At 30.0% G+C, this 23,282-nt stretch overlaps 1 protein-coding gene across 12 annotated transcripts in view; it reads right to left on the bottom strand.

Annotated features, from left to right (window-relative positions):
* LOC127282162 (liprin-alpha-1) overlaps window positions 1–23,282 on the bottom strand; it is a 648,576-nt gene that overhangs the window by 534,159 nt on the left and 91,135 nt on the right. For 11 of the 12 annotated variants that reach the window (XM_051306264.1, XM_051306268.1, XM_051306263.1 and 8 more), the window contains 3 exons: window positions 16,714–16,809; window positions 5,785–6,072; window positions 5,559–5,702 (listed from right to left, as the gene is read on the bottom strand). In XM_051306264.1, the coding sequence (XP_051162221.1) occupies window positions 5,559–5,702; window positions 5,785–6,072; window positions 16,714–16,809 (528 nt within the window). The remainder of the gene's footprint in view (window positions 1–5,558; window positions 5,703–5,784; window positions 6,073–16,713; window positions 16,810–23,282) is intronic. The other variant, XM_051306272.1, reaches the window with a different exon arrangement.

Below are 23,282 nucleotides of genomic sequence, written 5' to 3'. Positions count from 1 at the left end.
ACCGAAAACAACGCGTTCTACGAAGGCAAAGAAGACGACGAAAGGATCAACGATGCTGATCAAGGTCGCTTCAGACAAGACGTACGCAGATGTTCTGAAGAAACTTCGCAAGGACGTCAATCCGGACATCTGTCATACGAGGGTGGTAGCAGCTAGAGCTACAAAAAGGGGAGACCTCCTGATTAAAATCGGAGGCGACTCTAATAGGGAGTTCTTCACCGCGGAGGTCGTCAAAGCGGTAGGAAACATGGGTAGGGTGCAGACGGTGGATCGAAGGGTTACACTCGAGATCCGCGACCTGGACTGCCTTACCCAGAAGGAAGAGGTCAACGAGAGACTCGATGAAGTACTCGGGAAGCCAGGAAGCAGGAACGTGACGGTCCTTGGACCCAATAAGCGAGGGATGAAGCTCGCAGTGGTAGTCACTGACCAAAACGAGGCGGACAGGCTGGAGGAAATAGCACGAGTAAAAATTGGGTTCATGTCGTGCCCAATTAAAAGAAGAGTTATGGTCGTCAGGTGCCATCGATGCCTGGGTTACGGCCATATAGGAAGGAACTGCACGGAAGAGGACAGATCGGCTGCGTGCTTCAAGTGCGGAGAAGCTGGTCACAAGTTCACAGAATGTAAGGAGAACCTAAGCTGCTTCTTATGCAAGGCGAAGGTAGGTGACAAGGTGAATACCACCCACGTCCCAGGCAGCGGCGCATGCGGAGTCTTTAGAACGGCTCTCGAGGAAGCAAAGAAGACTCTCGCACGAACCAAGAGCAAATAGGCCAGGAAGATAGGGAAAGCAAGGGTCGCGCGCGCGACGAAAGGGAACCTCATCCATGAAGACAGAAGCTTAACAGCAGTTCCGTGGATCGATCTTCAACAACATCTGGAAGGGTTCAAAATACAAAGGGTTTTTAGTATGGTATAGCTGACATAAGTCCTTCGCACTCAATGCAAGGCCATCAGTCGAGTCCTACATGATTCAATTTATGCTTCACATAAATTGTTTCTCCATAAAGGATTTTAAGCTGTCATAACCTTTCTAGCCAAATGATTAGTCATTCGGCTGTAAAGGTAATGGCAGTCACCCTTGCAGTAAGCAAAAAAAAAAATTTTTAAATTATAAAAAACATTTAACTTTTAATATTGTTTAGAAGTTTAACCAAAGAAAACTAGAAGACATGACTGTTGAATTGATTTCAAGAAAATATTTACCTATAAATTTTTTCAACGATGAAATAACACAACAATATTTTAGCTATTTGAATAAAAATGCCGTACTGCCTAAACGTAATCAGCTGCGAATCATGATTGATCAAAAATTTACGGACTTACAAATAAAAGTGAAAGAAATGTTACAAATAATCTCTTCTAAAATATCTTTTACTGTAGATGGATGGACTTCCATAGCACAAAAATCATTCAATGGAATAACAGGTTAAATACTACATTAATTATTATATTATATTATATTATTTTAATTATAAATGTTAAATATAAACATAATGTATATAATTTCAACTGATTCGAAAAATCATACATTAATTAAATATTTTTATAGTTATTTAATATAAATAAAAATTTAGCCTTGAAACTTTAAGATCGGTCCTAATTCCTTTTATAATGTATTTTTTAAACATAATTTATAAAAAAAATATAAAAGAAAATATAAATTTCACATTTTCTAATACAGTCTTATTAATAATGTTTTTATTTAAGTTTCATTTAATATTTAATCTAAATTTCATTAAAATTTGTTTAATTAATTAATTTTATATTAATTTGTAAATTGTAAATAAATAATTTAATTATAGGACACTACATTGATGACAAATGGAATCTACAGTCCATAACGTTAGATTTGATTCCATCATATGGAACTCATACTGGAAAAAGTACCGCAAATTCTTTTCATAAATTTCTAAAGGAGTATATTTAGAAAATAAAGTACAGGGGATTACTTTGGATAACGCCTCTTTTAACTCCACCTTTATTTCTGAATTAAAGTCACTCTTAAATCTGGATATTTCTTCCGAAGATTTGCGTTTTAAATGCTTCGCACATATTTTGAATTTTGCGGTCCAAGATTTATTAAAGGAGTTAAATTTACAAGTAGACACTGACTTTGAAATTGAAAGCAACGTAGAAGAAAAATTGGACGATTACGAAAATGATCATGGTGACGATCACGACAATTGTTGATCATCACGAAAATGATGGCGATCACAACAATCATTTTAATAATAAATCTAGAGACATTGAAAATTAAAATTGAAGAGGAATTTGATGCTCGAAGAAAAGCAAATCAGAAATATGTTCCAAGTGCGATGGTCGTAAAAAGATCGGAAAATCGAGGGGGACAAAACAGTAAAAATAAATACGAGAAAAGTGAAAAAGATAATATTCCAAAGAAAGATTTTAAAATCAAGTGCTTTAAATCTGGCAAACTTGGGCATCGTGCTAAATTTTGTAGGAACGCGAAAAAGTCGAGCTATTAATCGAGTAGTAATGTTGAAGACGAATGCTTCTTTACAGACGGAGCGAAAAACGAATCTCTGTTAATTCGAAACGGTGCGAATTGTCAAACCTGGTGTTTAGACAGTGGCAGATTTGGCTCACACTGCCAGTGTGTTAGGACAATACGTTGACTGCTTCAATAAACATCATTGGAGTGCCGCAAAAAGAGTTCTTCGTTACCTAAAAGGAACTCAGAATCTTGGAATATTTTACAAGAAGGGGAAGGACTCTTTAATTGGTTATGTGGACGCGGATTGGGGAGGATCTGTGGATGATGGAAGGAAAGGAACACGAAGCAAACTTATTTGATATAAAAACCAATGTTAAAAAAATACGAGAGGGAATTTACTCAGGTAGTCAAGTGTAAACTCTTATGTACAAGTTCTGTAACAACGCAAAAAACTCTGTAATACCTCTGTAATAACTTGATATACTCTATATTAACGTGTAATACTTAGTAATAAGGGTAATATGAGGTGTAATACCGGTAGTCAAGTGGAAACGTTTTTAACTAGTAAATTCCCCTCGTAAAAAATAAGTTTCGTATGTCACTTTTGGTAAAAAATGTACAGCACATAGAATGTGTGTTTTTTAAGACCTACAATTTTTATCAAAAACATTTGTCAAAATTTTGCGTTTTTTACGAGTTAATTGCAAAAAACCATAATTTTATGGTGTTTTTTATGGTTTTCACCATGATAATCAAATTTGCGTCAATTTTCACTATCATTTTCGTAATCAGCGTACAAAAATACATTATCACAAAAATATTATTTAATCAGTTGAAATCGAATATAGCTATCAAAAAATATTAGTTACTCTGGTTAAAATGTACTTCTTAAATGTCGACAAAAGATAATTCATATTAGAAAACATTGCGCAACTAATTTAAAAATTAAATTTTTTTTGCCAAAAAGTCCCCATCTCGTGAGATTTGCCCATATATTTCATAGATTTCATGAGTATCTAATACCCAAGTAACACGTAATATTACATTGATATTAAAATGTCCGCCTCATGGTAATATTACCGGAAAATGTTACTGTAATATTACACGGTAATATTCAGGCATTATTACTGTAATATTACAGTAACATTACAGTAATATTATACTGTAATATTAAGGTAATAATACACGAGAATATAGCAGTAACATTAAAAGAATATTATTTCACGAAAAAAATGTACCCAACCGGGGAATCGAATCCCGAACTCAAGACATACAAGTCCAGAGTTTTACCAACAAGCCACACTGACTTACAATATATTTATGATTGTGATGCTTTATGAGTAACTTAAATTAATCTGTAATATTACTGTAGCATTACCGTAATATTACAGTAATATTACTCGATAATATCACAATCAGGCGGACATTTTAATATCAGTGTAATATTCAAGTAATATTACCAGGTAATGTTATTGTAATATTACAGTAATATTACGTGCTAGTTGAGTACATATCTGTGTTGAGGCTCAAAATTTCTGAAATGGGCCTCTATTTTTTTTATGGCGAGATTTTTATATGTCATATAAATAATTTTATAGTATTTTCGAATCCAAATAAGATCCGAAAGTTGTTTTGCAAAAGTTTTATTTTTCTAAGAGTTATTTTTTAAACAATTTTTAAGCATCCAATTAGTAAAAAAAGCTTTTTTATGGTTTTATTTGATAGATTTTGCTAAAATTTGATATGAGTAATATACAACATTCATACTTTCAAACAAAAAAAATTGTTTGATTTTGTCCATAATTTGATTATAATTGAAAACCACCTAATTTTTTATATTTGAGATCCAAAAGTAATTACCAGTTCAATAGTTATTATAAACTAATTATTTTTAATTGTTTAAACAATTTTTATAAATAAATTTTTTGATTTAAATTCCTAATTACGAAATTGATGACATATTGAGCGAAATGAGAAATATTATCAGTCAAGTTAAACGTCTATTATTTACTTTATTTAATTTTTACATATAGCATTGTTTAAACAACCCTTAATTAACAAATACACAGTACCGCTGTTTTTACATGTTTCAGATTCGGTTTTTTAACCCTTGCGTGCCTGAGCTGGGTCCCTCGGACCAAGAAAATTTACTTTTATTTCAGAAAATATTTTTTCAAAATCGTCATCCAATTAGATAAGCTGATGCTATAACGTACATTTTAAACAATATGTGAGCATAAAATATTGAATATTCTGCTATTAAAGTCTTGTTTTTTATTGAATTAAAGCAGCTGGGTCCCTCGGACCCACCTCAGGCACTCACATCAAAAAAAGAACTCAGGCAAGTGAGGGTTAAGTTTCTTTAAATATAATGTATTTTTATAATGGTTTAAATGTTATAAATCTTCAAAAATTCACTGATGGCATTTTTAAAAAAATTCAACCCTCTCCTTCTGCTAAAGTTTACGATAAAACCTAACAATACTTCGTGTTTAAATTACTCACCTATAGGGCTATGTGTAAAAATTAAATAAAGAAAGTATTAGTCGTTTACGTTGACTAATAATATTTCACATTTCGCTCAATATATGTCATAAGTTTTGTAATTAGGAACTTAAATCAAAAAAATTGTTTATATAAATTGTTTAAACAATTAAAAATAATTAGTTTATAATAACTATTGAACTGGTAATTGCTTTTGGATCTCAAATACAAAAAATTAGGTGGTTTTCAATTACTAAAAGTTAAGAAAACAAACTATTTGCAATTAATCTACTAAATTGTTTATAACAATTATGATCAGTTTTTAAAAACTTTATTAACTATCAGAATATGTTTCTAGGTGAATACGTTAAAATTTGTCGCAATCTGGACATGTCTGAGGTATCCATAATTTTTTTGGTTTATTCCAAGGCTGTCCCTGGGATATCTTTTTGCCCTACGGGTAAACTTTTTGACTCTACTGAATGTATGAAATAACTGGAAAAGGAAATTATTGTCAGAATGGAAAATAATTAAAAGAAAAAAATATTTAAAGGCAGAGGACCAGAAAATATTTAAAACCAATTAATTACTATTATATGATTCCTCTGCGTACCTGGTTTGGCCTCCTCACCTGGGTCAAAGCCTCCATTCTCAATTTTAATTGTTCTTCCATTTCAGGCAATTTCGAATACTGAGCCAGTTTTTGTTCGGCTAGTTCCAATTTTTCCTGAATCGCATTTATTTTTTCTTCTTGTAACTATAAAAAGTAAATAAAACAAAGTACAAAATTTGCAACATGTAGAAATAACTAATATAAGTTAAATAGATGTAAGAATTACCTTAAGTTGAGCTTCTTTGTGCTGCAGTTCTTGTTCTAATTTTTCATTTAAATCATGTAAACTAATAGATTCCCTTTGAGCGTTGAGATATCGTTTCTCAAGAGTTACAATTCTCTCTTCTTGGTCTTCTTTTTGTGCAACATTCTCTCGTAAGTCTCTTTGCAGCTTAACATTTGTTTCTTGTGACCTTAGAAATTCTTTTTGAGCCTTAGATAAGTTTTCCTCTAATTCCGTTATCCGACCACTTAATTCTGCAATTCTACGCTGCCAAGTGCTTATCTCTACATTCTAAAACATACATATTTTCTGTTAGTTTTAATTCCTTCCAAATAGATTGTTTGCATTAATTTTACTTATACCATAAATGCTCAAAAAACCCGTTTTATTGTTATAAACGACGCATGGGGGGAACACATTTTAAACAAAGATATATAGCACCGCCGATTTTTTTGTTGAGTTCGATTATGTGACACTTCTGAATAATTTTTCTGCAAAATTTAAAATATCCCCTTAGCCGTTTTTAAAAAAAGTCTATTTGAGTAAAATTAAATCTCATTTTGTAGAAACTAGAACACATTTTTATTCAAAGTAAATAGCACCTCTGATTTTCTTGTTGGGTTCGATTATGTGACACTTCTGAATGATTTTTCTGCAAAATTTAAAATAATCCCCTTAGCTGTTTTTGAAATAAGTTGATTTCAGTGTACATAAATGTCATTTTTTAGGACGTTGTATTTATATTATATATAAAAAAAATTTTTGAGAAAGAGAGAAAAAAATCTTTTTATAGTTACAAAAGGCATTTCATATGAGAATACGGGGTCATGTCTCAGATTTTTCTTAAAATTCAGTAAATTGTAGTGAAAGTGGTGCTAAATAAGTATGTATAAATTTTGAATTTGAAATTTTTAATATTAATATTTACAATAATAAATTAGAACAATATTTTTTTGTTTTACTTATAACATTTTCCCTACTAAGAATAGAGAAAAATGTTGAGAATGTTTTTTACGCAAAAGACTTTAAACTTTTAGAAAAAAAAAATGATTTAAAAAAAAATATTACCTTTTTAAACAATTTGTTTAAAAAATAAAATATGTTTATATAATTAGGGGAGGATGGGTCATGAATAGTTAGGTAAGACTAATCTAGCAACCCAACCTGAATTTGTATCTGCAAACGAGTAGTATTTTTAGAAAGCCTGGTTATTTGGCTTTAATTTTGTTATACATTATTTTGGTGTAGAGTGCAATCCCTACCAGATCTGCCGCCCCAACAAGAATAACCGTATCTGCATTTAGGATGAGTCACCTACTTGCCACTGCCACTGCCACCAATAAGTGACTTAACCAAAATGTAGTTACTGCTACTCTTGTTGGGACGGCAGAGATACGAATGAAAAAGTAAAAAAAAATTTAACTATCTTTAAAGAATCCGAATGCTAAAATTGTCATAGAAAAACAGTAAATTTTCGGTTTCTTTATTTTATTCGATTTAGACTATTCAATATCAATTATTGCATTAAAATTCGTCTGAACTAAAATCTGAGGTTTAACCAATTTTCTTCAGATGATCACCAATTTCTTGGTCAATATGCTTCGTTTTTCGTACATAATTACGTACAATTATGTATATCAACATAAAAAGAACAATTAGCAGGATTTTATCGAGCCGTATTAGCTCTAACTATCCTTGCTCCATGATCCCATATTTCAGTTTTTTCTAAATTTTAAGGAACGACGTGAATTAATTTGAAAATAAATACGATATTCGTGTTCAGCAGGAAATTCCACTCCGGAAAACACTTACGAAAATAAATATTTGGAAGCACTAATATAGAAAACAGTATGATAAACACTACGTTGACATTTTAGCAAAACAGACTTTTTACAAAGATAAACTCCTGACTTCGCAAATGGTGGCATATTGACTTTTTCTTTAATTGTGTACAATTTTAAGCCTTTTAATGTTATTTTATGTTTAAATTTTTTTAAATTATTTATACACATTCGTGTAGCATTATGTCAATTTTTTTGTAATGTAAAAAGTTATGTTTTATTATAGTGTAGTAATGATAGTGATAGTAATTTCTATTATATACCTTTAAAATGCAGGAAACCATTAATAAACTATAATGAAACATAATTTTTTAAATTATAAAAAGTTACATAGCGCTACACGAATATATATAAAAATTTAAATTTTTTTTAAAATACATCCAATTCACTTAAATCTTGTTACTAAGGGGTTTTCGGGGACGCGGATTAAGAATTCGACAACAGTTTTTGAAAATCAAAAGTACCAGATGCAATATGTCGAAAGAATTTTTAAAAATTATTTTCGGTTTGTAGTTAGTTTGTAGTTTAGGTTTGGTTTCGGTTTGTACAATAGTTTGTAGCTAAGATGGTTACTAGTGTGGAGTATGAGTATCAATAATAAAGATATAATATAGTTCTCCAACGGATAATAAAACAAAGGTTAACAATTAAAACTTGTTACTAAATATAATATATAATTAACAACTTTATTATCATTTTACATAATGATAATGACAGCACGTGTTACTTGAAACATTTCTCTAATATGACTAACTAACCTTTTCCGGTCCTCTTAGCAACGGTTGCCAAGTATGGCGTCAGCCCGTATATCTATATATAGTGGGGAACATAAAGCATTCCCCACAAGTACCCATGTGCTCTCTCACAAGTGTAGATGTTGCTTGGCGTGTAGCATATATACACGATCCAACTCTCACTTCCCCATGGTCGTATAAGGCAGGTTTCCCACTACGTAGCCTTACTGATGAGTCCAGTAGTGGGGACCGGGACGAAACGACTAGTGGCTTCCAAGCTACGCTTATGGGCAGAGTTGCCAATGACCCTACCTAAACGCAACTGCGCTTGCGCTACAATCACGCTCTTATACGTCGAAAAAAGCGCGCATATATGAAATGCTTAATAATAAGAATACATTAAGAAAGCAATATAAAAACATTTTTACTATTTAATTTATTGCTTTTTGTTAATTATATTGCTTTCTAATATAAATTTTTTTTTTTTACACTCTTGCGTCTATAATAATAATAATAATAATAATAATAATAAAAATAATAATAAATTATTATTATTATATTGACAATGTAAATAAAAATTAGAAAAATAAGTATAATAAAATTAATTAATTGTTAACAATAATAATAAATTATCATTATAATATTGATAATTATAATAAAAATAATAGAAATAATAATTACAATGATAATGATATTATATTAATATTATTGTATTATATAATTATAATATTAACAATAATAAATTATTATCATTATTATTATTATTATTATTATTATTATTATATTGACAATGATGATAAAATTTAGAAAAAAAAATAATAATAATTTTATCATATTTATAAAACATTATTGGCATTATTTTTGTCACATTATTGATAATAAATTATCTATGATTACATTACATCAATATATACATATATATTTCAAAAAAATGCAGCGAAATTTTTTTGTACTTTTTTATGAATTGAAATTTTTCTCAAGTATATACTAAGGTGATTTTTATGTTCCAGAACCACTAAATTTTTTTTTATTTCCATTTTTTTCGTTTTTTAAACAAAAATAGTGGAATTAAAAAAAATGTTAGGTAGTCCGGAACATAAAAATAACCCTGTATATTAGTATAATAAACGAAACCTGTTCTCAAATATACATATATACATATATTTGAGAAAAGCTTTCAATTGTTTTACTGCTATTGACAGACTGTCTATTCTGCTACTAAAAAAGCAAAAAAAATTTCGCTGCAATTTCCAAAAATATCTGGCTGGAGAGGTGTTCTACTGATTAATTGGAGGTACTGTGAGTAGAAAATACGTTTTATTATATTGACGTTTGATTATCTCAATGTGATTTTTAATTTCGTTTGCGTGATTTTTTCCAATATAAATTCATAAATTTGGCTGTCAAACAGTTTCATTCAATTCACATTTTCATTAAAATATTCGTCTCACGAAATTAAAAATGAATTCAGCAAAGCATAAAAATTTAAATGCTTCTAAAAAAAAGAAAGAACTAAAAAATTCAGTAAAATTTCAAAATTCTTGGTTAAAGGATTCGCCATTTAAAGATTGGTTGCAACAGAATAACAGTAACGCGAAAAAAGCATACTGCGCTGTTTGCAATGTTAATTTAGTAGCAAGAAAATTAAATATTATAAATCATGGCTCTCGTGCGAAACATATCGCGAAAAGTTTGGCTGCAAATGAAATTTTGAAAACTTTAATTGCAACTGAAACATCAAAAATTATAAATGATGATGACGAATTAAAAAGAAATATAAAAATTGCTGAAGTAGCTTTAGCATCATTATTTGCTTCTCATAACATTCCTATCCATATGGTAGGAATTGTAGTAACTCTTTTAAAAAAAATTTTCAAAGATTCAAAAATTGCTGCGGGAATAAATTTAGAAAAAACAAAATGTTCTCAGATTATAAAAAATGTTTTAAGTAAAAGGGCTGAAGAAAAAACAGTAGATTCTTTAAAAAATACTAATTTTTCTGTTTTAGTAGACGAAACGACAAATACTGATGAAAAACTTTTGTGTGTTTTGGCACAGTATTTTTCACCGGAAAATAAAATTGTAACAGATTTGTGTGACTTAATAGAACTGGATGCTAAAGACTGCAGAGCAGAAAATATTTATAGTTCTTTTAAGTCAAATTTGATTAAAAAAAATGTTCCCTTAAAAAATATTGTCGGCGTTGCATGTGATAATGCCTCGGTTATGGTCGGTTGTAAAAATTCATTTTTTTCAAAATTAAAATCAGATGTCCCAGATGCAATTTTAATGAATTGTATTTGTCATTCGTCACATTTGATTGCGAAAGACAACTGCAATAAACATTTACCACGTTTCTGCACTCAATTATTATCAATGATTTCTACTTATTTTTCGCGAAGTGCAAAACGTGTTGCTCATTTGACTGAAATTCAGGAATTTTATTCAGGTGAATCAAATAAAATTTTAAAACTTGCTACAACGAGATGGTTATCTCATCAGCATTGTATTGAAAGAATTTTAAAATATTGGCATGCATTAACAGATTATTTTAATTTAGAAGTCCTAGAATTAAAAAGTCAGTTTTTAAATAAAAAGAAAAAAATCAGATTTTATCGGAAAATAATAATTTAAATGACAATGAAATAAATGAACAATTAAATATTTCAGAAGCTGAAAAAATTTTGAATTTTCTTACAAATAAGGAAGTTAAAGCATATATGCTTTTTTTGAATTACGTACTTAATTATTTTAACACATTTAATGCTGAATTTCAGTCAGAAGGCAGTCTTGTTGACAAAATTTCAGAACGCAGCCAACAGTTATTTTGGCAAATGGGAAAAAATTTTTTAAAACCGGAAGTTTTTTGTAAACCGTTTTGGAGTATTAAAAGTAATGATTTAGAGAATCATATAGATTTACAATTTATTTCTTTGGGCTTTGAATGTGATAAATTTTTGGAAACAATGGAACTACCTATTGTAAATATGATTCGCAAAACGTGTTTAAATTTTTATGTATCTGTCACTTTGGATATTCAGAAACGTCTTCCTATAAATGACAATTTGTTGTCAAATTTAACATTCTTGCGTCCTGAGATTGCAATGAATCCTCAAACTAGAGTAAAAATTCCTGATTTATCAAATGTAGCTAATTATTTCGGATATTATGATGAGCATGATTTAAAAGAAGAATGGAATGTTTTACCTCAGTTATTTGAAAATAACTTGGAAGACATTTCACTCAAAAATGATTTAGTTAATTTCTGGTCAAAAATAATTGATTTGCGTTTAGTAACCGGTGAGATGATGTTTCCAAATTTGCGATCGGTTGTAATAAAAGCTCTCAGTTTGCCTCATTCCAATGCAGGCGCAGAACGTTTCTTTTCAATTGTAACAGATGTGCGATCAAAGAAAAGAAATAAAATGAAAAATGATATGCTAACTGCAATTTGCAGATTTCGCACTAGTTTACAATCACGCGGTCTAGATTGCACCTCCTTTGAAATTGATAATAGGCATTTGGAACTTATGGAACCTTCTAACTTATATTCTGATTATTCACAATATAAGAATAATAATCCTTAAATAATTTTCAGTAAAAAATTATACATTTTTCATTTTATAGTTATCTTTCTTTGAAATGTCACATCGCAAATAATTTTTTGTTTCAAATGCTAATATTATTCTCTATTTAGGTACGTTATGAGGTTCAAAGCAGCTTCAATTTTTTTAGTTGGTCAAATATAAATTTAGAGTTTTAAAATCTTGTTTTAAAATAATATGTATTGTTTTTTTCTGTTATATATTTTATCTTTTATTTAGTTTATTAAACAGTAAAAAAATGTAAATATGAAATTTTAGAAATTTTAATTAACATAAAATATATTATTTATTTCTAGTATATATTATATTGTATATAGTTTATTAAAAATTTACTTTTTAGTAAAATAATTTAATTCTCATATTGCTTCATAGGAATATATTTTCTGAAAGCAATATTAAAATTTTTTATTTAAGAAAATATAAATAAAATCAATAACATTTAATTTTTTATTTATTTTTTATTTTTTTATTTAACAATTATTTAAAATTCATTCAAAAAAGCCTTTTTTTATTATTTTTTTATTGGGGTAAGGGTATTATCAATATTATTTTATTGTGTGCACCCAGAGTTGATTATAGCGCAATATATAGCTTCTAATCAACTAAGACCGTAGTAAATCCTACAAGAGGTACCCCTGTTTTTGCAAAAAACTACGGATCTAGAGAAGAATAACTCGAAAAAAATCATAATATATAGCTATATATATTGTATATAGCTATTACTCTAAATATGATAATTTAATAATTATTATTCAAATTATTATTATTATCATTGATAGGGAGACAAATTATTTATTAATTATTTGTTAAGATCATTATTTATTAATATTAATATCAATATAATAAATATTAATATCAATATTTATTAAAATCATTATTTATTAAGATGTCAATATAATAATAATAATTTATTATTATAGACGCAAGAGTGTAAAAAAAAAAATTTATATTAGAAAGCAATATAATTAACAAAAAGCAATAAATTAAATAGTAAAAATGTTTTTATATTGCTTTCTTAATGTATTCTTATTATTAAGCATTTCATATATGCGCGCTTTTTTCGACGTATAAGAGCGTGATTGTAGCGCAAGCGCAGTTGCGTTTAGGTAGGGTCATTGGCAACTCTGCTTATGGGTGACAACACAGTTGTTTCCATATACTGACCAATGGCAGAGACATCCATTGGCCAACCCCCACACTAGATGGCGTGAAGCGCCATCTATGTTTTGATTAATTTCGGAACTATTTCTTACTATGATGTAGAGGAAAGGTGTAGTCATTCACGAGTCGTTATTTAAACCTTCGAAAGAGAATATATTGTTTAAATAAAAGAATAATAAAATATACAAAATGAATTATTACATAAAATAATATAAGAACGAAAGAATCTATACAATGCAAATAAAATACTAATCTCTAGAAAAAATAACGATGAAAGAACTAGCTATTCTAGAGGAGCGTTGGCTAAGCTCCGATCGCGCTCGTCATTAATCCAGAATAAAGCGGATTTAAACATATTTACCACGTTCGCGATGATGTTGATCAGGACGACGCATATTACTTTCGCGTGGGGTACTTTCTAGAATTTACCCCCTAGACGACGGTTCGGGCGGATACTAGGGTCGTGCACGCAAGGCCGATTATTATTCGTAATCGGGAAGAAGCTAGATATTGGATTCGGTTCCAATATTCATGCCGGACGCGAAGCTAGTGCAAAGTAATATTCACTAGGTGTCTCGTCCACCCGAGAAGCGCCTCGAGATGGGGAATCGAATTAGTGCATCATCTTTGTCAAGAGAGGAGCGACTCTACTCGACAAGGGCGGTCCTGGTAGATGTGAGTGGGTAACCTGGTTCACCAGTCTTCCACGGAAGCGCCCATAGGAAGTCCAGTTCACCAGGAGGAAGGAAGGCGAAGGGTGTTACTGTTCCGCAGAAGCGCCGACAGGAACAAGTACAGCTCCTTCTAGGAAGTGAGGAAGGCTCCGGTGTTCAGAGAGACGCACCTCTACTGAGCACCAGGTAGCCAGGAGTGAGTCGCTTCGAATTGTCAGAGAAGCACCTCTAGACGAGTCGGAAGAAGAATGAGGAAAAGGTGTGAGACGAAAGGTATGTCACTAGCAGCTAGGTGACAGCGAGTGGTGGAGGAAGAGAGTGATACTACTACTTACGCTGTCTACTTTCTCTCTTTTCGCCGGGCCACTATACTACGATACTCTATCGTTACAACGTCAAGTAACAAGTTTTAAGTGAATTAGATGTATTTTAAAAAAATTTGTCGACAATATTGGATCCGAAATTTTTGATTTTTAAAAATTGACTTCGAATTCGTAATCAGCGACCCTGAAAACCTCCGAGTAACGAGTTTTAAGAAAGTTTATTTAGTTCTTTTGGTTTTACTCATTCTTGAAATTTTTTGCTTGTAACATATTTTTAAAACTTAAACCTTAATTATTAAAAAAACTGTCCATTTTTTTTGAATTTTGCCATTTACATTTTTTGTTCAGGAGGTCAAAAACTATAAAGTTACAAGAAATTTCACCAAACCCCAAGTTCCCACGTATATGGTGCAGGGTTCTTTCAGTTTTTGTTAAAAAAGATGACACATACACTACCGTCGGAAATTGTCGGTCCAACTAACGTGCAAGGAGTGGGAATTCGGTGCCGACTTTAAAGCAACATATTTAAAGTTAGCAAAAAAAGAGACTTCTACCTCAGATGGTTGGAAAGCTGATAAAATTCTGCTTCTGAATGTATAGGAAGAAAATTTTTTTCTTTTTTATTGTATTTATAACACCGAAAAGATTTCAAAAAAAAATTATGCAATTGTCGTACTTTCGTACTAATGTTTTTGATTTCCGGCATAATCTATAATAATGTATGGAAAAATTTGACAATTGTACAACATAATCTTTAAGATCTCAACTTTATTGCACATTGATGTCACTTTGTATACATGTTTAAGTACATTTTAGCACTACAAATTCATATGCGTGATTCATTTTTAGCTCACGCCGTCAATGTTTAACTCTTTAAACTCTTTAATGTTAATAAATTACATATAAAACTGAAAAATTCAACTTTTTCTATTTTTGATATCAAAGTGGGTTTCCAAAGTATTTTCGTCCTCTGATCACGATTCTAGAACCCAAATTTGCTTAGCATGTCAGGATTTTGAGAAAAGATGGGGTAAAGACACCATAGATTGACCTGTTTAAGGCAAAAATGCAGTTGTGCCTTTCAAAAATGTATAAATTTAAATTAAATCACGATTTTTATTATCATCTTTAAATTGTTGCCACAGGAATACAATAGAGGCACATAATTGAAGGTTAAAATTTGTTTTTTCGTCACCTTTTAAGAAATGGATTGAACTTTTATTTTTATCCAACGCCCTAATAGATATTTTCATAAGAAGACGTTCAATTGAATTTTTTTAAAAAGTGCTATCTTTCAATCAAATCTTCGTATTTTTAGTTTTAGTGGTAGCACACTAAAGGGATAGTGAAAATTTTTTGACAAAATATGTCTGTTAGATATTTCCATAGTAGCTGAAGTGATATTTTACACGCCGCAAAAATAAAAACGTTAAGAATATAAACTTTTTCAAAAAACTCAAATGAAATTTGAGCATTTTTCACATTTTAACTTATAAAACTAATTGTCAAATAAATATTTTGTTCTAATACTGTACATAAATGTTCCTTTGTATATAATTTAGCAAAAAAAAATTATACCCAAAGTTTTAATTTAAAGTAATTCAGATTTCTTAGTGTTCGATTCGAGAATCACAAAAGTTAAAGGTTTCATGGATTTGCCCATATACGTTTATTTCGAAAAAAGATCTGCTACGATTTCCGGCCTTAAAAAGTTGGTGTCCTGGGACAATTTGCAACAAATCTGCGTTAGCCGAATGTTACCAGATTTTCGAAAACCTATTCGAGGTTAAAGCCAACTGTGACCAATTGTGAAATGATTAAAAGAAAATAAACAACCACGTCATTTTTTAAAAGTTTCTTATTTATCTGTATTAAAGGTATTGAAGAATAAAAAAGTTTAAAAATTTATTAATTTTTGTCAGAATTGGCATCTGAGTCACAATTTTGTCTTAAAAATTTTTAATATCCTCGGATCGTTAAGGGTTGATTTATATCCTTTTCGTGTTGATAGTAATTGAAATATATTCTACGAGATTTTTAGTATTTATGGAATTTACTAAAACTTTTAGTTTTAGAATAACTGCCAAGTTGTCGAAATAAAATTTAATGATTCATTCATTTCAAAATTTTTTTTCGACATATTAGATCCGCCATTTTGAATTTTTATAAACTAACATCATATTTGTAATCAGAGACCCCAAAAACCCCTGAGTAGCAAGATTCAATAAAATCTGAACAATTTTTTCAAAAAATCCACCATTTTATATCCATCATCAATTTCTCAAAAATCACCACCCTACCATGCATCTAAGAAGAGAACACGAACTGACTTTAAGGTCGGACTAAGTTTTCCATGCAATCATGATTTTGATAAAATAGTCACTTCTTAAAATTACTATTAATTTTCTAGATACTATCGTTGCCCAAATATCAATAATAAATAAAACGCGATTAAATCTAAATTTTACTAATATATTTCAAAATATTTACAAGAAAATACTATATTTAGGACTGAAACATTATTAAATTACTTCCACTGACTATGAGTAATAAATCCCAAAATATTATAGATTACATATTATTTGTTTAAATACCTTGTTATGTTGTTGAGTATCATCCGTTTGTCCATTTTCCTTAGGTCTATCGTCCACAGTTTTTGGTGTATAACCACTTACTTTATATTGTTGAAACTACAATAATTAAAAAAATATATTAGAGAATTCTAATGCAATAGCAAATGGGGTATATTTCATTAGAGTAGAAGCCCGCTCTATGCCGGATAGTTATATTTCATAAATTCACTTTAAGCCGGGTCCTCCATACGCTAGTAGACTAAGGAACTTTAAGGGGATTCTTACAACTTGACGGCCCAGCTTTGCTATGCGCGCGTCGATTTTCAGCCGGCTTAAAGGAGCTTCTACAATAGGTCCAAGAGGCAAGTCAAAGTTCAACTCCAAAACCAAGTCGCTTGTACTTAGATGCGCGCGCAATGTACTGTCAGCTGTCGCATTTTTTAATGACCTTAATTACTCATAATTAACTAGTTTTAATTACTAATTATTAAATAGTAAATTGATTAGTAATTAAAACTAATTAATTATGAATAATTAAGCTGATTGAAAAATGTGACAATTGACAATACATTGCGCGGGTATCCAACTCTAAGGGATTTGGACTTCCCTTTGGAGATATTGTAGAAGCTCCTTAAGGTGGTAGCACAAGAAAATATGTTGCCGTTTGTTGGCAGCTGCTCAAAAGGGATAGAAAAGGACAAGAACATCGTGCTGTCCTTTTCTATCTCATTTGATACGTATCCTGTACAGAGTTGCCAATGACCCTACTATAAAATGTATAATAGTAAGAAAACGTTAAGAAAGAAAAATATAAACATTTTTACTATTAAATTTATTGTCTGCTGGAAGGCAGCGATTTTACCAGCTAACTTTTCGGAGCTCTAGCGAGCTTGCAATGTGCAAGAATTTACACTTCCACATTATCTAGACCGAATGCTTGCTCTGGTCTGATAATCGTCTAGATTTTATTGATTTTAATTTTCCAAATCAAATAAAAATTAGATAATAGGTTTGAAATAATGTACAAAAATGTTTATTTAAATTTATGTGCATTTATGTTTTATAAAAAATAACACAAAAAATAAGAATAGGGGATAAATAAATTTAAACAATTATAATATTCATGAATATTTTCATGTCTTTTGTTCCTATTATTTTTATTTTTTTAATAAGATACATATATCTGAAATTATTTTCACTAATCTTATCTTCAAATTCATAAATTTGTTTGAATTTTTATAGAAATGTTTTATTAAACTTTTCATTTTAAGGTACCCAGCAAATGTAAAAGAATTCAAAAAAATTATATCGAATACGAGAATGGCCTCAGTTAATCCCGCTTTGCAGTAAATACGAATAATTGGACCTGTTTTGGAATTCACTTGAATTCTTCTGAAGCGTATTGAAATTTCGGATGTTCTATTCGTACTAATTCTTTGAATAAGGTTGTAATGATCTGATTTTTTTTTTTGCCTAAGGATTAGCTGGCTGGATTGAGTACGGGTACATATTTGACTAGTTTCTTTAATTCTCGCTAGATTGCGTGAAGCGTCATTTGTGTTTCAATTAATTTCGGAACTATTTCTTACTATGATCTAGAGGAGAGGTGTAGTCATTAACGAGTCTTTATTTAAAACCTTCGGAAAAGAAATATATATTTTTTAAATAAAAGAATAATAAATTATACAAAATAAAAGTATAACATATAATAATAAATGAACAAAAGAATCCATATAATACAAAAGATAAAGAATGAATCTAAAACATTAAAACATAAGAAACTGAGTTTAACTTGTGTCGCGGTTTACAATTGTTGTTCTCTCGATCGATCGCAGCGCCCTCTACTCGAATGGCACGGCCCTTTCCCTGTCTCCTTCTACGTAGGTACCTTCACGATGACTAGGTCGCGTTCAAAAGGGGGTTTTCCGAATAAATTATCTAGATAATAATGTCTACTTAAGCTATATCACGGCAAACGACAACTAGGGTGCGCAATTATAGGTAATTGACTAAAGGAAAACTAGGAGGTAGTCAATTGGTTATAGGATCAGATATGTACCGGATACTCCTGCTTTTCGCGAACTAGGAACGTTTAGGAACGAACGGTACGCTGGTGATCGTGGTAGTGACGTCATACTCGCATCCTCTCGCAAACGCACCTACAGAGAGGTCGCAAGGATGACGCGCTAGGTACAAGGAAGGTGTCTATCACGGTCTCTCGCAAAAGCTCCTACTTACTTATTTTCTCTTTTTCCATACAAGGCAGTCTTTAAACTTTTTAGCAAAATTCAAACGGTAAATAATTTTAAATATCTTCTACAACAAATGTAAACAAAAAAATTTAGAATTTTTGGTCCACACAGCGCTAAATATAGAGCAGCGCTATGTAGCGCCGGCGCTTAACGGAATTCCACTGTAGGTAGCCAGGAGTGAGTCGCTTCCAGTTAACCAGAGAAGCAACACTAAGCGAGTCGGAAGATGACAGAAAAAAGGTGCAAGACGAAAAGTATATCACTGACAGCTAGGTGACAGCGAGTGGTGGGGGAAGAGAGTGACACTAATACACTGAAACTTTCAGATTCTTTTGTGTCACCTTCAAAATTAGACCTTCAAATCGATGTAGAGGTCAAACACTGTAAATAGTAAGTGCCGTATAGGTTACGAAAATGATGGGGCGTTAGAATGAAATTTATACATATACAGCTTTTTTTATAAAATTAATATTGTATATTACATATATTGATAAATTTAGTAATTAAAAAAATGATTTAAAATTTAAAAGAAATTTCAATCTTAGAAAGAAGTGTTTTCTTTAGGTCGTATTAATTTTATTTATTAAAAAAATGACGTGCACGCATCAATCCTTTAAAAACAAACGTTTCATCTGTCATATTACAGACCTCTTCAGTGTAATCTGTGAAAAATTACTTTTATAAAAATCAGAAAAAAGAATAACAAAAGTGTTTGGAACACGTGAAACCTAAAAAATAATTACCTTAAAATTCGACGAGAATTAAAATGATAAAATTAAAATTAATTAATTGTTATGTTTACACGTGTTCCAAACACTTTTGTTATTAATTTTGATGATTTTTATAAAACTAATTTTTCACAGATTACACTGAAGAGGTGTGTAATATGACAGACAAAACGTTTGTTTTTAAAGGATTGATTTGTGCACGTCGTTTTTTTAATAAATAAAATTAATACGACCTAAAGAAAACACACCAGTTCTTTCTAAGAAAACCTTTTCAAACATCGATATTCTTATTTTAAATAAGGTTGAAAACACAATTTTACAACATTTTACATTAAAATTAAACAATTGTTTTAAATTGTATGCTATTACTTAATATTAATAATATTGATTAATATTAATATTTATTTAATTAATATTAACTTTTTCTTTATTAATCACAATTTAATTATTGTACATTTACTAGTTAACTGTAATTTTTTACATTTAAATTATTAAATATTTTTAGTTAATTTTTATTTTATTTATTATTTTAAATAATAAATTTAATTTAAATTTAGTTAATTATAATATAGTTATAGTTAATTAATAAATTTTTTTTGTTCATGTTCATTTTTGTTTTTTAAATTAAAAATTAAAAACTTTAAAGGCAGCGCAGTAGTTTTCTTAAGCCTTTACAGCTGCGCAATAATTTTTAGCATGCATAAGTGAAGAGTCTTAATAATTATAACTTACTAAAATTTCAAATTTTTTTAAAAATCATTTTTAAACAAATGTTCTTGTACAAGAACCTAAACGTGTTCATGTAAAAGTACCTGTACATGAAACCTGCACAAAAAATATGTAAAAGAACATGTACATTTTCTTGTACAAGTATATTTCCTTGTCCAGGATCATGTACAAGTTCTGATACAAGAACATGTCTCAAATCCGGATGCTGAACTTGTTCAAGAACATTACTGGAACATGTACATTTTCTTGTAAAAGTTTTTTCAGTCGGGTATCGTTACAAGGTTAAAGAGATCTTTTTCATGGTGAAAACATGAAAGTCATAATTTCTTAAAAAATTTACAAAAAGTGAAGGGAAAAAAGTAAAATTTTTAGAATTCGCAAATAGAAATAAAACTTAATGTTTGTTTAGTCAAACTTTAAAAATTACACTTATTTAAAACATTATTTACAAATAATTTAACATTGAATATTAAAATTTGAGCAAAACATAAATTACTTGATTTTTAACAATCAAGTAATGGCATACCAAATTAATAAACATAGTAATAAAATGTTATACCCAGTGGGCAAAAAACCATGTTCGTTTTAAAAACGTTTTTAGAACGTTTCATGTCTACCAAATCATGTTCTGAAAAATTTTAAGAACATAGATATGTTCAAATAATGTTCTAGAACATTATTTGGCAGACATGAAACGTTCTAAAACCGTTTTTAAAACGAAAATGGTATTTTGCCCACTGGGATAGTGTTTAAAAATAATCAAATTCAGAAATTTCGTAAATTTTTGTAGCTTGATAACTTTTTTGGAACTTTTAAAAACTTAAAATTAATGTTAATATAACTGATTTTCTTTGTTTTAAAAAAATTTTAAATTGGAGTTTTGTACTAATTTATTTTAGATCACATTATTTATTTGTAATAATAAACATCTGAAAAGCTGTTTGATGACTTTACAAAATAATATAAGTATCTATTTAATGTGTTCGTTATAAGACATTTTCTCAAAAATTTTCATAGCCTCCCCTGGTCGAGCGCGTTACTGTGCTCTCAGTGCGATTGAGAGCTATAATGGTCAAGGATTCGAGTCTCAGAGTCAACCCATTGAAAAAATTCCAAGAATACTCATTTTTTAAAATTTATAAATATTATTGACGTTAAATAAAAATAAAATGTAACGAAGTCCAATTTTATTATATAACTAGCTGCTTAACGCGCGTCCATTTTTCTTCTCCTTTGATCATCTCTTCGCAATGTTATTAAGGAGTACGGCAGCATCACCTGTTAGAGAATTTTTTAAGAAATGCATCCGTTTAATATCAGACAATGACGCGTTTTCATGAATCATTGATTTAAATAGATCCCGAAAATTACCCCATTCCCGATAATTGCCCTAAAATTTGGGTAGATCGATTCTAGGGAGATGATGTCGTATATGCGATTGAGTTGTTGTATTGTTAGAAGCTGCTTGAAGGGTCAAGTCTTGATTCTTCCTCAACCGCGGTGCAATAATCAGTAGTAAAATACTGTAGTATCGTAACATCTTCGGGATTGGTATTGCTTAAAACAAGCTCATGTTGTGTTTGAAACTTTGCCCACTTTTTCTCTAAACTTTCAAGTCTGGCCCTGCAAGCCCCCACGGTCATGGAAGCAGTTCCGAGCTTCTGAAAATTTAGATGTGCCCTGGGGATTTTACCACCCAGGACTTCTTGAGCAGTAATAAGGGGTAAAACGTTTGATTGTGACATTTTGATAATAAACCAGATTCAGTGAAAATTCAAGTGTCACTTAAATAAAGAGTATTCAAAATCAATTGATATTAATTTAATCAATTATATAATCAATTAGTAAATCGTGTCAATTCATGGAATATATTTCAAGGTGAAAAGGCTACGGCGAGCTCTCTTAGATTGACATGTTCAATTTTATCATAAAGAGGGTATTTAATAGATTAAACAACAATTAATTTAATAATTCATTATACTTAATTTTTTTTATAATGAAATAAAAGATAATCGTCTATAATTGTTTCAAGGCAAGTAGAAAATTCAGCAATGTTAAATTTGATATAAATATTACATTCAAACGATTATTCTGAGATGAATTGCAATGTAATAAAAAGGTAAACTAATTTAAATTATTAGTTAAATTTTAATTGAATTTGAATAGTAATTAAAATAAAGAGAAGAAAATTTAAGAAGAGTATTATCGAACGAACTCACAGAATTTTTTATAATTAAAGAGAAACGATGCGATGATTGCAAGTCCTTGATAGCGGTGTAGACTCCTGATACGTGATAAGGTGAGAGTCTATATAGTACATCCAAGGAGTTTCAATATTGATCAACGTTGCAGTAGAAATGATTCAGTTCTAATTTTCAGTGGTAGTTCCAATAGCATTCAAGTTGAAATCCAATGTCAAGGTATATTGAGATTAATTCTCATGATTTTGTGAAGAGAATTCTAGAAGTCTGTCATTTTAGTATGCTTGCAACCGGTATTGCATAATTGGTAGCAGCATAGGTAGCGTGAGTGTGCAGTGGAGAACAATCGTGAGATTGAACTCTTAATTCGTGTTAGAGTTGGTTGATTGTGGTGAAAATACAAGAGGTCGGTTGGTTCATCAATGTATAATTCACACGGGCGAAACGAATTTTCACATGTATGAGTGCCCTGATGAGACATCAAGAAAGGTACGAATGTTTGTACTGAAGTCACTAGAAGTAAACACTACTTTTAATTGTGACTGCGATAATTGATGAATTTAGAAATTCTGTAAGCCACACAGTTTATTCGAAATAAAACTCGAACTTAATTTTGTTAATAAATAACACTGTGTTACAATCAAAGAAATTTGGAAAAACTTCGTATCGGACCTATTGGA

Source organism: Leptopilina boulardi, unplaced genomic scaffold (genome assembly GCF_019393585.1).
Source record: "Leptopilina boulardi isolate dan_hultmark-lab unplaced genomic scaffold, ZJU_Lbou_2.1 LbouV2_285, whole genome shotgun sequence".
NCBI lineage: Eukaryota > Metazoa > Arthropoda > Insecta > Hymenoptera > Figitidae > Leptopilina > Leptopilina boulardi.
Note: the sequence above shows the minus strand (reverse complement) of the source record. Positions and strands in the feature narration are given on the sequence as shown.